A 15,090-nucleotide genomic window follows, 5' to 3' on the forward strand; every position below is an offset into this window, starting at 1 on the left:
GTCCATAGAAACAAAGAAAATCCAAATTGGGAGTTATGCTTAAAATATAACTTTCACAAATGAATTGGAATCAATTGGATATTGCGATTTGCTGGTTTCCTCACCAAACCCAAAAATATTTGATTAACTATTCACTTTTATAAACATGTGTGTCTAAATGATAAGTCTGTTCTGATGCTTGTCATGTTTTGAGATCCTGGAAAAATGTTCTTAGAATTATGCCTAGAGTCAAAAGTTGGACCACCGAGTGAACAGCCTTTCAACATAAGGAAACACACTATGCTTAATAAAGCCATATTATCTTTCTAGAAACTTTCTAATAAATGTGAATCTGCTTTGGACTTAATGTGTTTTTATTTGAATATTTACATTTATCCATGTAGCAGACGTTCTTATCCAGAGCGAGTTACAGTGAGTACAGGGACATTCCCCATGAAGTAAGTCGGATAAAGTGCCTTGCCCAAGGACACAATTGGCACAGCTGGGAATCGAACCGGCAACCTTCTGATCTATAGCCCAATTCCTTAACCGCTCAGCCATCTGACTCCCGTCAGCAGAGGAAATCCACTCTAGAATGTAGGAAGTCTGAATGCAACTAATCTGCCTGGTCCATCATCAGTAACCAGTTTCTAAATACGAAACATCAAATTGTCTGGAAACAAAGATTACGAGTGGCCTACCAAATGCAGCCAACCAGGAGGTGAACACTGAATAAATAGCTTACCTAACTAGAACGCTGACGTTATGTTATGAAATCACAGCCAGAAAGCCACCAGGAAAATCAAATATTTATTTCTATTTACATAAAACAAAACCCAGATAGGAAGACGATATGGATATTTGCATAAAAACAACTCACAATTCATGTACACAAAAATACATCTCAACAGCTTTCACAAAAGGCTGTTATACATAAAAAATAAATTTTCAAGAGTTAAAAGGGAAGAGAGAAAACATTTTAGAGTTAAAAGTTTAGACGGAAAAGAATGGCAGGTTTCTCGACAAATACACCATGTCTATCTGTTCTCCTTATCCATGGTCGTGGTCAGGACCCTGCGGTCTGGGTGGCTGGGTCTCTGCCTGTCTGGGGTGGACACCTTTAACTTGGTCTGGGGAGCAGGAGGACATTGGAACATTCACTTAGACCAGATGAGAACACAGACAGACAAGAACTCTGTGGTGAGGGCATGGGGGGAGGGGAGAGCAGACACCTGTTCACACACACACACACACACCTGTGAATGATGGTCCCTGGGAGAGTTGGTCGCCTTAAGGATTTGCAGTGGGGAGCGTCCTTCAGCCAGTGTCTTGCCTGTTGAAAGAAGAGGATAAAACATTTAAGTTTTTTGTTGTTTTTTTTAAACTCAAAATCAGTTGAAATGAGACATTTTGGAATGTAAAAAGTAAGTATGGTCAGCCCCTCTCGTGTTACACACCTCTTTGCTTCTGCTTGGATGATGCCCTGTTCTCATTGGCTGCTTTCTTGGTTGCCATGCGAACAGAAAGGGGGGAGGAAGACGAACCCCCCTTTCCTCCTCTCCCTCTGGCTCGGACTCCTGCAGTCCCAAACCCTTTACCCAACCACTGGGGCTTGAACACAACTTGACTAGGGCTCTTGGCGTCAAAGACGGGACAGCGGATCCCAGTTTGAGGTTGCAAGGTCAAGCCTGGGCTTGGACTACTAGCTTGGGTCACCTCAATTGGCTCTGCCTCTACCGACATCACTACTACAGGCTCCGCCTCCACTGAGACAACTTCTACAGGCTCCGCCTCCACTGAGACAACTTCTACAGGCTCCGCCTCCACTGAGACAACTTCTACAGGCTCCGCCTCCACCGAGACCACTCCTACAGGCTCCGCCTGCACTGAGGCAACTTCTACAGGCTCCGCCTCCACTGACGCAACTTCTACAGGCTCCGCCTCCACTGACGCAACTTCTACAGGCTCCGCCTCCACTGACGCAACTTCTACAGGCTCCTCCTCCACCAAGGCCACTCCTACAGGATCCGCCTCCACCAAGGCCACTTCTACAGGCTCCGCCTCCACTGAGGCAACTTCTACAGGTTCTGCCTCCAGCAGGGCAATGTCTACAGGTTCTGCCTCCACTGGGGTAACTTTTACATGCTCTGCCTCCACCAGTTCCTCAGGCCCTTGAGTAACATTTGCAACCGCTACAACAGTAGGTTGGCTAGGGGTCACATGGCTCATGAGGTCAAAGGTGATGGATGGGAGGGCATACGAGTGCTCAGGTTTGTCTGTGTGTGGCTTGGTTTCAGCATAAGACAGAGGAGAAGCAGGATAGGCGTGGTGGACATCGGCAAAGACCTGGGCTGGGACGGTGCCTTCGTGGCAGGTTATCAAGCTCATACTCAGTCTCTTGTGGAGGGGAGACTCCCTGGCCTCTTCCGCTTCCTCGTACGTGAAGTCGGCCTCCATCTCCACCTCTACCTCTGCATCTGCTAGGTGGACTAAGTGGCTTTGAACTAACGGGGTGTCACTGCACACACTCTGAAGAGAAGGCAGCACGGGGCTGGAGGAGTCATCAGTCCTGGTGGTCGGGGAGGTAAGAAGGGCCTCACTGGAACCTTGTTCTCCATCTCCCAGCACCTCCACCTCTTCCACCTTGAGGTCGGACGGTGCAGAGGGCTTGGAGGGTAGTGTGTCTCCGAGGAAGAGCATACCCAGGCGACGAGCCAAAGAACCAACAGTCCCTGGAGGAGAGAGAGTGAGAAAATGTGATTCTGTTTTGTTGCCATGCAACAAATGCTAATTAGTAATGTGTAAGATAGCAGCATTCTTTCCAATCATTTGTAAGTTACCTTTCATTGGAGTGCGGGTAACACCAACTGAAGGTGAACGAGGGTCGCTGGTGGACAAGGTACACACACGATCCTCAATTGAAGTACGGATTACAGAACCACCAATCTGCAAGGAATGTAAAAACACTTTCAGTTTCAGTAAAGTTCCCAATCTAAAATTATGTCAGGGATAGTCTGAATGTATAAGGCTGACAACGGGTTACCTGTATGGGTGTGCGATCAATGTTTGTGGACGGCGAACGTGGGTCAAGTAGTCGATTGACCCGATCATTTCTCAGACGCTGGATCTGGGTAGGATCTGGTTTGGGCGTCGAAGCCTCTTTCGGCTCCACGGCAATCTTGCTCTCACTGGATCCCATGTTCAATACACTTTAGTCTGTGAAAAAAAATAAGCCCCACGCAAATGGATTTTGTTACAGCAAGCAGAAAACTTCCTTGCCTAGGTACGAGACAGAATATTATTTAATTAAAATATTCACGTCAAACTAGGCTATATCGTTTTCGATCCAGCGTGAGCCAGCCGGCTTCTTGACTGATATACAGTTGAAAATAAATAAATAACTGTTGCTAAAAAGAAATAGCCAACTCATACATATATTCCAGACCATTTTCATTGAAACAAAGAAGCGAAATTTCAGTGCAACATTTGTTGGAGCTAGCTAAGTTAGACAAGTTGCTAGCTAGCCAGGCATTAGAGCTAACGCTAGTTATACTATTTTTTAAAAGTACACATTTATAAATGAAATTGTTCAAAACTAAGATAGCTTTACAGCCTTGGACACTTTGGTTTAAACTTTCTTAAAGTTACGATTACATTATTTAGATGTGACGTGTGCAAAGATAACTTGCAAGCTAGTTTTAAACTTACCTTCCTATGTTGAGTTGAAAATGAATTGAAGTCCTCCACCACGTTCACGGAACAAAACATCAGCATTTAAATGTGGAAAAGCACGCATCCAGTTATTTTCAAACCAACCAATCGGCGACCTCAAAGATCCCGCCTCCTCGAATCGGATTGGCTCGTTGAACTCATCCATTGGAAGCGGGTATGGCGTCTGACCATAACAATTTTGAAATTTGAGTCTGTCATGTTTGTCATGTGTCAGAAACGTTGGCCATAATTACCAGTTTACAACTAGCTGTACCAGACACAAAGGATTTATACAAATGTGTACTAGCCGTAAACTTCTACCTGCTATGTATATGTGGTCGTATAATTCTGTATGAATGAAAACAATTAAATGACAATTTCTTCTACCTTAAAAAAGAAGTCTTTGAATGAACAAAAATGTATTTCTGGCCATGTGCTTCAACAGAAAGCAGATCAATCATTTGTAAGGAGATTCAGAGAATTTATACTCGATTAATTATAGCAAAAAGGTAAAAAAAAGAAAAGAAAACTACATGTACAGAATCAAGAGTTTATTGCTGAATATTACATGAACAACCATTACAGTTGGGATAACTATTTTTAAAACAGATAGGCCTATAGTGCAATAATTATAGTACAATACACAGTATGGCAGATAGCATTATTTTACAATTAAGCAAATTATTTTACAACAGAGCAATTGTTTACAGAGAAAAGAGGCTGGGGAGGTAAGCAGCTGAGAGCACAGGGTTGTTCTTTTAGTGCCGTTAACATTACATGGTCTCAACACAACCTCAGTGCATCACCTTCAGTCCTGCTGGTCGTCACTTGTCACCCCGGGGCTTTAAGGACTTGACACATATGATCGATATTACCTTGTCGTCCATGTATCTGTCCGTCACTGAAAAAAAAAAAAAAGAAAGATTCTCCTGCCATCTGAACAGGGTGGACATGCATTGTGCATCAGGGCCCAGACCCAAAACAAACTGCTCCAAGCAGCATTTGTGCTTTTTCTGATCAAGCACTCTTGATTAAATATGGGTGCCCTTTTACAGAGACACAGTAACAGTACCGTAGCTTCTGAATGGACTAACTACAGCATAGCTGGGAGAACCGAATGGGTAGTGAGGTACATGCCACCGCCCCTTGGAACAGTCAGAACGTTCTGTAGTTCCACTGCAGAACTGTTCTGTCACTGGTTACTGACCACTGTGGGTGCATCTTTGTCGCCCAAAGAGGCGTCCACATACATGATACACTATCTCTAGGGTCTTCCCCAGTACATCCTTTCACATGAGTTCATCTGAATCAAATACTGAAAAGTGAAAGTACATTCACCACCCTGTTTCTTCAGATCAGATGGTCAAACTGATGGTCAAATCAAGAGATGACTGTATGTGGAGATACACTGTGAATAGAACCAGAAGCTGTCAACAGGACATTGTCACAGAGATCGCCGGTCAGTCTACAGCCTCCAGGCAGAGAACGATACATACTAATAATAGTAGATGAAAGTCATAATGCGCATTGAGTGTACACTGTATGTAGCATAGAGTCCCTTATCTTACTGGATTAACAACGTCTCACTCCTCCGTGTCTCTACCGTTCCTCTCCTGTTCCTCTTTCCCTGAAACCGTCCTCCAGCCATTAGTCACTGACAATGTCCCTGTCGGGTGTCCGACCACTTCTCTCACTGTCTGCTCTCTCTCTCTCCCCCCCCTCCTAATCTGTCTTTTCCCCCCTCTCTCCCTCTCTCCCCCCCTCTCTCCCCCCCCCCTCTCTCCCCCCCCCTCTCTCTCTTTCCCCTCTCCTAATCTGTCCTCTCCTGCCCCCCCCTTTCTCTCTGTCTCTCTCTCTGCTTCTCCCAAACACCTCCCTCCGCTCAACGCACACTCGCACTCTATCAGCACCCCCCTTTCCTCGGCCCCCCTCCCTCATTCGCCCCCCCCCTCCACGTCTCTCTGGCAGAAGTGCGTCAGCAGGGTGTCCAGGTCGCGGCGGTCGGCGGCCGTGTACAGCGAGCTCTCTCCCATCATGCTCAGCGCCATGCGCAGCGTGGACCAGATGTTGTCAGACATCATGGTGGCCGCCACGCCTCCGGGCCCCCTGGAGGCTCCGACCCCCTCGCCTGAGGCCTGCCGCTGGAGAGACAAGGCCTCCAGGAAGTGCTCCACTGCCTCCCTGTCAGGAAGACGAGGACAACATACTGGATGGGTTATTTTGCATTCCTGCTGTGAAAATATGAACAATTATGAAAATATGTTGAATGAAAAAGAACGGTACCGTAAAGCTCAGTAGATACATAGACACAAGTAGGTTATCTTACATGTAGGTTATCCTACATGTAAGTTATCCTCCTAGTAAGTTATCTTACAAGTAGGTAATGCTACATATAAGTAATCCTACTAGTAGTGGGTTATCCAACATGTAGGTAATCCTTCTTGTAGGTAATTCTACTTCTAATAGGTAATCCTACATGTAAGTCATTTTACCAGTAGATAATCCTAAATGTAGTTATCCTACTTGTAGGTAATCTTACTTCTAATAGCTAATCCTACATATAGGTTATCCTACTAGTAGGTAATCCTGTCTCTGACCTGTGCGCTCCAAGGTTGACACAGCTGATTCCCAGATTGTATCGACTACGAATAAATCCTGGCTGAAGTTCCAGAGCTCTCCTGTAGGCGGCGACAGCCTCTTCCGAGCGGCTCCCATTGGCCAGAGTGGCCCCCAGTTTGTTCCACAGCAAATAGTCCTGTGGGGGGCAAGGGGAGGGAGAAAAGAAATATAAATAGAAAAAAAAACAAATCAAAGGGGGGGGAAAAATTAAGAAGGAGAAAGAGAGAGAATAGCTCAAATGTCACAACCGAAAACAGACAGGTCTTCTGCAAAGGGGATGGAAGCCTGGACGTTACCCGGTCATGACCAGGGGTCGCTAAGTTACCTGTGGCGTGACGGAGAGGGCAGCAGTGAAGCAGTCCACGGCCTTGTCGTACTCCCCGCTCAGGTTGAAGATGACTCCCAGACCGCACTGCAGCTGAGGGTCCACACGGGCAGGGTCCGAGTTGGCCGCGCTCAGGAACATCGACTGCACCTCTGTAAACAGGGACCTGCGAAAGAGGCGGAGTTAGAGAAGGGAGAGAGAGAGAGCATGGTGCAGAATGACGAGGGGTAGGATTAGTATTTACGCATTTGGAATTTTGTATTTAGAACCACCACATTGGATTAACAGGTTAGAGTGCTATGGAACTGGGAAGAGGAGCAAAATAATGAGTTCCAGTGTTCCTGTACTTGTTGGCAAACAGCAAACAAACTTAAAACGTAATAAAAAAAGCGCAACACACATCATTGAATTGATTGCTCATGAAGCTACATATGGTGGTTGAACCAGAGTTTCGGGACAGATAGCAGATGGAGGTATGCACGTGGTGCCTCACTCACTCTGGCAGCAGCGACCCAAATCTCTCCCTCTCTTTCTCTCGTTCCCTGGCCCCGTCCTGCTCACGCTCCTGTTCGCTCTGCCCCAGGACTGGCTGGTATTTGGGATTGTGCCTGAGCCAATCACGAAGGGTCTCACAGGCCTGCCTGTGCAGTGATTCGTTGGTGAAGCTAACAGCCAGGGCCATCAGAGCGGTGAGGTTGTCTTTCTTCAGCTCTATGCATCTGATGGAGGGGACAAGGGAGGAGAATGGAGGATTTACAAAACAGGAGACGGGAAAAAATGTGCTGTTGGGCTGATGAGCTGGTGCTATTCCCTTTACTCACTTCCGTAGGGCGCTAATAGCCGCAAATTCTTGTTCGTTTTCTGCCTGACAGGTGCCAAGGTATTGCCAAGCCTAGAGGAGAGCCAATACAAACCCCTAAGTAACAGCTTGACATAGGCAGGAAGAGTTCCCATTTGTATAATTCATGGCAAGAAACCTAGTCCAAAAGGAAATTCGACTCTCAATTTAAACTCTTGGATAACCGTGGTTTGAGATCACCGGGGTTTGAGATCCTCACCAGCTGGTTCTCTGGTTCTCTCTGCACGGCGCTCTCAAAGAGACGCACAGCTCCAGGGATGTCTCCCGCCTCCATCCTCCTCACGCCCTCCGCCAGGGGGTCCTGGTGGGCCAGGTAGGGGTTGTCCTCCTCAAACTGGTACCCCTGAGGGGAGGAAGATAGAGGGAGGGAGATGATGTCAAGGCTCTCAAGAAGTATCGCCAAAACCGTCTACGAGGCACTGTTTAAACACTTTACAAACGGAGGTTTTAGACGGTTTTGACTCCAGGAGAGGTACCTTGTCGTAGGAGGTGGTGAGGAGCTGGTCAAAGTCTGACAGCCAGGGGTGACTCTCAGCATCTCTTTTGGCCATTTCTTCCCATTCCTGCTGCAGCTTCTCCCAAAAGTCTACGTCACTCTGACACACACACAAGACACACACACAAGACACACACAGAATCAGTCTAACCCTATACATATAAATCCTTAACTTTGTCATTTTCCGTTAGGTCGTCACCTCACCTCCACTGCAGCTTTGGCCTGCTGAAAGTCTGGGCCAGACGCAGCAAACTCATCTACCCAGGATTCAGCTGACTCAACGGACACCTAGACCAGGAAGTGACAGCAAGGGTTTATGGGTAACCATATGTTTCACTCTATCGAACTGATAACTGATGAAACTGAGGTTGTGACAACACGTAAGCAGAGGAGGAAAATATGAGGAGAAGCAATGGAAAAGGCTGAAGGAAGAAAATATCAAAGCGGTAGGCAGTAAAACACAGAGGACCTCTCCCATTCTCCCTTCCCACTTTTGGAGGAACAAGCACTCTACATACCTGTAGACTAAATTATTTTTCTTCCAGGGGGTTTATGCAAGCACAAAAAAAAAACTTTAACTAAAGCCTGCAGTTCTATACGGCAAAATAAGTGGCATCGTAAGCTCATTTGCAACTGAGAAGCTAGTTGCAGCACGGCCACAGGGTGGCGCTGTGGAGAGGCCACGGGAGGTCGTACCTGCCTGGCGACAGTCGCCCACTGCCGGGCCTGTTTGGCCTTAGCTTTGTCAATCTTCTTATTGAACTCGTGGGATTCCAGAGGTAGACTCCCTCCCCCTGTCTTGATCAGGAACTATGGCAACCAGGGAGGTGGGAGGAGTTTATGGAGGGTTGGGTGCGGAGGGGAAGGGTGTTCGGGGAGATTTGTTTTGGGTGGTTGCGGTTGGATGGATTTAATTATGTATAAATGAATGCAGGTTGTTAATAGAGGGAAGGGTAAGCCAAGAATCCATAAGGGGGTCAGAGAGGGAGAAAGTAAATGTCAGAGGGCTACCAGTGACTACAGCACCACAGCTATGAACACACACTGAAAGGAAGAATATGCACTTGGTGGGATCCAATCCCTTAACTCAGCCAAATGAGGACAATTCAGTGAAACTCAGGTTTTCATGAAGTGAAATTCCTAAATTCACTTTTTGACATGACTGAAATTAAACGGAATTAGTCCAAGCCGGTAAGCAAAAACATGATTTCACAAAGGGAACTGGGCATGTCTTAAGATGAGGACATCTAGGACAGGCCCTTCAGACACAACATTGCGGACAGAAAGACTATACAAACAGTAGAAAGACTCCAGAATCCATCTTAACTTTCATAAATCCCAGTGAAACTTCTACCCGCAATGTTGCACAGCTTGGCCAAACACTCACATGACAGTGAGGGGGGGGGGGGGGTGGTTGGCCACAAACGACGAGTTAGCTCTGCTCGCAGGGAACCCTGTGACGCTACATGAAGGCCGAGGGGAACCAAATACAGGGGAGGGTGCGTTTCACAGGTCACGACATGAGGAGGGCGGAGCCGAGACGCGCCCCTTCCTCCCGAGTGCCCGCTGCGAGGAGGCTCGTACCTGGTTGAGGTTGGAGGCCCAGTTCTGAGCCTCCTGGGCCTGTGCTCTATCTGTGTCCTGTTTGCCTGCTCTGTCCTCCACTGTGACACTGCCCTCGCCAATTTGCCTAATGAACCGCAGGAACTACACAACAAAAACAATGACACACATACAAATAGAAATTACTATGACTACGACGAACGGATCAAAACGATACAATGGATCCATTGTGTCGATGAAAGAAAGAAGCTATGGTACATTTGTAAACTCTAACTACAGGAGAGCCCAACACTATGCATCATGTCAACAGAGCTGCAGTCCCATGTTACCGCATGACTGCCCTTCTCAAGGCTGACACATTTAAAAGAATGAGGAGAGGGCAATGGAAATAGATATGTAAAAACAAAGAGTGTGAACCGGCCATATTGACGAGGCCCAGAAACCAGGGAACAAACACACACAGGGCAAACACACACGCTCACCTCTGTGTTCTGTAACTTGGGGTCGTCAACCTTTGAGACAAGCTCATTGGCTGTTTGCTTCAGTTCGTCTCCTGGTTGGTACTCCTTTGTCCTGTTGGATTTCGGAGTGAAATATTAACATCCTGCTACACAGTAGCTTCTCTCTGTGGGCTATCCCGTCCTCTATCTCCCTCCCTCCTTCTCTCTTCTTCTCTCCCCCTCTCTCTTCTTCTCTCCCTCTCTCCCCCCCTCTCCCTCTCTCTTTCACTCTTCTTCTCTCCCTCTCCATCTCTCCCTCTCTCTCTTCTTCTCCTTCCTCACCACTCATGCTCCTTCTCTCCGAGGTCTCCCAGCCACAGCTTCTCCTCCGACTGCTCCAGATACTCCTCCGCCCAGCGCCCTGGATCTGAGGGGGAAGGAGAGAGGAGAACACACACACACATAAACAGAGGAGAGAGAGAGGAAGAAAATGAAGAAGGACGGGCGCCACTTAAAGATAGAGGAGAGGAAACAAAAGAGGGGTCAAGGGTCAAGGGAAGGGACAGACGCACCTGTGGCATCGGTGATGAACTCTTTGGTCCAATCAGCATCGGCCGTGTCACCGAGGCCCGCCTGCCCCGACGAAGAGGCGGAGTCTGCTCCTGACAGGAATTCGGACGCCCAATCGCCAGACAGCGCCAACGCAGCGACGCCCGGAGCTGCGGCGCATTGATATGATTAAATCACACCGTCCCAGCCAATCACAGAGTAGACACACCCTCTACCCACTGAGAAGTGTTGAAGTGTGTGTGTGTGTGCATGTGCGTACCTCTCTGTGGAGCCGGTCTGTAGTTCTGCTGGTCGATCTGCTGCATTTCCTCCAGTAGCTGACCCATGTCAAAGCTGTGGGGGGGGCGGGCAGGGGACTGCAGAAACTCATTCACCAACTACAAAACGAAATCTCTATTAGCTGATAAAACACACTCTCACACGCAACACCTTATGGAGAGTGCAAGTATGGAGGGTGTAAGAGAGAGAACACTGTGAATAGAAAGCAGAGCTCATACCTCCTCTTCAGTTGCAATTTCAATTGATGTTGGAGGAATCTTGGAAGGGAAAATAGATGAGATTGATATCCTAAAAGATGCTTGTAATATATACCTGTATTTTGCAGTTCTATGACCAAGTGGAGCTAAAATGTCCTTGGACGTGCAGTTAAAAGGCCCACTGCTAAATTTATGGACCATTGGCATCAAAAACAATTACTTATTTCAATTAATTACTTACCGTGGGCGTAGACCGGTGTCTCCAAGCCCCTCCCTCCTGGGTCATGTGACTGGTCAGCTTCATGAGGGGATTGGCTCCCCCACATTCCGCATCCACAAGCTCCCGCATCGCCATGGCAACAGTGGGCAGCACTCGGTCCGATTGGGCCACCTAGGAGCTGAAGATAACAGAGAGAAGTTGCATGGAAAAAAAAAAAAAAACATGTAAAGAAATATATATATATATTAAACCAAGCAGATGGCGAGTAGCAGAGATAAACCAGCCTAAGGCTACTTATGGTCCCGAAAAAGTCATGGAAGTCGACAACAACTGGCTGGAGCAAAGTTCGACAGAGCTGCAGAGAGAGATACAGTGGTCTATTTGAGGCTGGGGGAGTCAGCCGGGCCAAGCTGAAATCTCTTCATGGGTGCCAAGTCACAGAGCCCCGAGCTGTCCCACACACACACACACACACACACACACACACACACACACACACAATCACACACACACACACCCTGGTTCACAAATCCACCCATGCACACACAGTATATTCAGACACGAACACACCTGATGCCCTAACCCTCCAAGGAATGCCGACGCAAACGTCAGACAAACTGGCTCCAGATGGGTCGATTTTGACCGGCTTTGACTTTTTGTTTCCCTCAGCAAGGAAGCAAAGCAGGAAAGGAAACCAACAGACACCACATACGTCTTCGTCGAGATCTTTAGATTGCCTCGCCTCAAGCCCCCTCGCCGATAAAGAGTGCTGCTGCCAATGCAGTGGAATAGAGACAGCTCTTAACGCTCAAATAGCCTGACCTACATCTAGGTTAACAGATGCTCAAACTACAAATTGTTATGCCCACTGTCCAAACCTCTCAGGCACCCAAAAAAAAGAATGAACATTACCATAATGCACATACCCAAAAAGGAGATTTTAAGCTCTTGACATTTCGCTGACATTAACTGTTACCATAAATGCTAAGCACCTGCAAACAATACATGAAATAAGACCACTCTCTCACCGAACGTCCAAGGCAAGTTGGGCAACAATGCTGTCCTGACCACAGGTGGTTTCCTACCGTGTATCTCAGTTTTGATAAACGTTAAGGATATTGGTTCCACTGACCAAACAGCTTCTGTATGATTAGGGTCACACTAAGAGGATTATAGAAAGATATTAATAAACACATAACAACACTCAACTGATAGACAACAGACCAAGATGACATCACCCGTTTGTGCATTCACATGTATACAACCGTGTTGGTTGGGTGCTGATCATTGAGGATTACTGGAAAAGGCTTTGCTGGTACTCCAACAATGACGAACACACTCATAGTCCCTCACAACATATCTTGGTATTGTGGCCGTGGTGGGCCACCTATTAACATCAATTGTTAAGAGTAGAAGACTTTGTCACCTATTAAACACTAGGCTACCTCACAATAATCACAGTGTGCATGCTGTTTTCATACCACTGTGAGACTGAAATATGCACTTACATTGTAAGCACTGTCTTCCAAGAGTCCCTTCAGAGATACTAGGAAACACACAATCCAGATAATAAGCTATGTGGTGCTACAGTACCGAACTGCTAAGTTGCTAGCGGTAGCCTTTAGTGTTGAGGAAAGCAGTGGACAAGAATCCAGTTATGTGAGCGATTCCAAGTTCGGAAATTCAGTAAGGTTACATACCTTACAAAATGCGCATCATATCATGAAGGAGAGCTAAAATTATGAGTAGATAGTATATAGACGGATTGATGGCATAATATTAATGTTTGTCTTACCACCTCCTGCTGGTGTCTCTCTCCGTTTTCTTCTTTTACAGTACTGTCAGATTTGAAGCTCCGGTTGCTAAGACTAGATCAATGCACATTAAGAGTCGCTTGACTCTCCAGCAAATAAAAAGTAAAGGTTTAGCCAACGTTTGGTAAAGCCTTGTTTATTTACGCGTGTCTCTTTATTTACCTCATTCCCCCATGACCCACAAAATCTACACACTGAGCACGGATACGCTTGCTAATCGTGTGCATTGTATTCTCAAACACAGTTTACGTGCACGTTGAATGACGAAGATACGACGGTTTTGGTGTTCGGAATCCTGTCGGCTTTTAGCGGTTTGTGAGAACAAGAAGGAACTGGCTGCGATACAAAAAAGAAGATAGCTATCCATTATTTTAAAATACAATAAAACACATGCAGTTATGATACTTCTGCTGGCCTACATCTGACAAATGAAACAAAAGAGGCGTAACACTGACCTTGATTGACGGTTTTGAACTACGTAAAATGTTTTGCGTAAGGATTGAATGCCAAGTCCAAGAATATAGTCGGTAGCCTACAGTAAACATCATTTTCTGTCTGTTTCAAATTTATTTTTATTTTTTAAATTGATGTGTTTAGAGCAGAATATCACACAATAAATAATAATGTAACTGTTAGCATCAAGTGTGTGCTACTTTCACATGCAGGTAGAAGTTGTGACCTTTTGGGGGTATCTAATGCCAGGGATCTCGGTCTGTCTGTCTGTCTGTCTGTTTGAGTGGGCAGCGAGTTTCCAACGATTCTATCTCGAGAACCAGACACTCTGCAAAGTTTTTTTTAACGTTATTTTTCATAATCCAAGGGAGCTTGGTACCAAAACCACTGAGAATAACTGTCAACACTAGCTGCATCATGGGCACTGCACTCTATCTATAATTCCAGAAATCTCTGTCAGGACATCATGCGGGAACTGTGCCCTTTTTATAATTACAGGAATCTTTGTGTTTGCCACCAATTTTATCACGGGCACTGTGCATTATCTATCGTTCAAGTAATCTTCACAGTCATGGTGGGTAAGACAGGAACAGGGAAGAGTGCATCAGGAAACACCATCCTGGGGAGACCTGGGGCCTTCAAGGGTGAACTCTCCAGAGACTCTGTTACCACAAAGTGCAAGAAGCAGAGTGGGGATATGGCTTGGATGAAGATCGATGTCATTGACTTTCCAGGGATCGGTGATGGGTTATTGTCCGAACAGAAAGTAAAGGAAGTTAAATCTGAGTTAGTTAAGGGTCTAGGGCTGTCCTTCCCAGGACCTCATGCCTTCCTGCTGGTCATCAGTCTGGGGGACAGACTCACGCAGGAGCAGAGGAACTGTGAGACGTGGATCCAGGATAACTTTGGAGAAAAGGCTACAGGTTTCACTATCCAGCCGTTTACTCATGAGGACGCTCTATGCGGTGAAACAGTAGAGAACTTCCGTCTTAAGAATAAGGATCTCACAAAAGTATATCACCGCTGTGGGCGCAGATATCATGTCCTTGATAATGAAGCCAGAGGTAACACCACCCAGGTCCCAGAGCTGCTGGAGAAGATAGAGAGGATGGTGCTGGAGAATGGACAAGGGCCGCGTTTCCCAGATTCGTTAAGAGGTGCTTAACGCTCAGAGCATCTTTGGAACATTCTAAGAGCGTTCTAGAGCGCTCTTAGAACGTTCCTAAGAAGATCTTAGCGTTAAGAGCTTCTTAACGAATCTGGGAAACCCGGCCAAGGTCGCTACACCATTAACATGCACCATAAGGCCCAGGAAACATTGAAATTGCCATTTGAATTAATGTGTGCAACAGCACAAGTAGCAGTAGGTTTATTCATGATGACATTGGCTTCCCCGAATTCCTGATTGATCCTCTCTCCTGCGATTCTCATCATTTGTACTTTTACATTTAATTGAACATCTCTTTACATGCTCAGTTTTTTGTTCAATGTCACATGAAGGAATCTTCATATTAATCTTAATAATAATGTAAAATGACCTAAATCATCATAGATTAATACCAGAA

General features: G+C 46.3%; 3 protein-coding genes across 8 annotated transcripts; 1 reads left to right on the forward strand and 2 right to left on the reverse strand.

Moving 5' to 3' along the window:
• Positions 1-776: 776 nt before the first annotated feature.
• On the reverse strand, positions 777-3,838 carry cdca3 (cell division cycle associated 3). The gene is made up of 6 exons (XM_084671145.1): positions 3,688-3,838; positions 3,023-3,195; positions 2,820-2,925; positions 1,437-2,711; positions 1,236-1,312; positions 777-1,109 (listed from the first exon to the last, which is right to left on the reverse strand). The coding sequence occupies exons 2-6, from the start codon at positions 3,176-3,178 to the stop codon at positions 1,017-1,019; spliced, it is 1,707 nt and encodes a 568-aa protein (XP_084527271.1). The 5' UTR covers positions 3,179-3,195; positions 3,688-3,838; the 3' UTR covers positions 777-1,016.
• Positions 3,839-5,624: 1,786 nt separating this feature from the next.
• Positions 5,625-13,522, reverse strand: pex5 (peroxisomal biogenesis factor 5). Of its 6 annotated transcripts, XM_084668556.1 has the most exons (17): positions 13,054-13,522; positions 11,280-11,436; positions 11,060-11,098; positions 10,822-10,939; positions 10,565-10,711; positions 10,335-10,419; positions 10,035-10,125; positions 9,574-9,696; positions 8,686-8,799; positions 8,194-8,277; positions 7,970-8,089; positions 7,693-7,836; positions 7,456-7,526; positions 7,132-7,353; positions 6,635-6,800; positions 6,288-6,445; positions 5,625-5,871 (listed from the first exon to the last, which is right to left on the reverse strand). In XM_084668556.1, exons 2-17 carry the CDS (start codon positions 11,391-11,393, stop codon positions 5,625-5,627), a joined length of 2,043 nt encoding a protein of 680 aa, XP_084524682.1. In that variant the 5' UTR covers positions 11,394-11,436; positions 13,054-13,522. The 6 variants fall into 6 exon arrangements, with proteins under 6 accessions (XP_084524682.1, XP_084524653.1, XP_084524642.1 ...); XM_084668527.1 differs by lacking the exon at positions 8,686-8,799 and having other exon boundaries at positions 13,057-13,519; XM_084668516.1 differs by lacking the exon at positions 8,686-8,799 and having other exon boundaries at positions 13,054-13,519.
• Positions 13,523-14,096: 574 nt separating this feature from the next.
• On the forward strand, positions 14,097-14,930 carry LOC146301485 (GTPase IMAP family member 4-like). The gene is made up of 2 exons (XM_084669171.1): positions 14,097-14,661; positions 14,803-14,930. Exons 1-2 carry the CDS (start codon positions 14,097-14,099, stop codon positions 14,928-14,930), a joined length of 693 nt encoding a protein of 230 aa, XP_084525297.1.
• The last annotated feature ends 160 nt before the right edge of the window (positions 14,931-15,090 follow it).

This window comes from Hypomesus nipponensis, chromosome 2 (assembly GCF_054491055.1).
Source record: "Hypomesus nipponensis isolate SF chromosome 2, ASM5449105v1, whole genome shotgun sequence".
In the NCBI taxonomy this organism is placed as follows: domain Eukaryota; kingdom Metazoa; phylum Chordata; class Actinopteri; order Osmeriformes; family Osmeridae; genus Hypomesus; species Hypomesus nipponensis.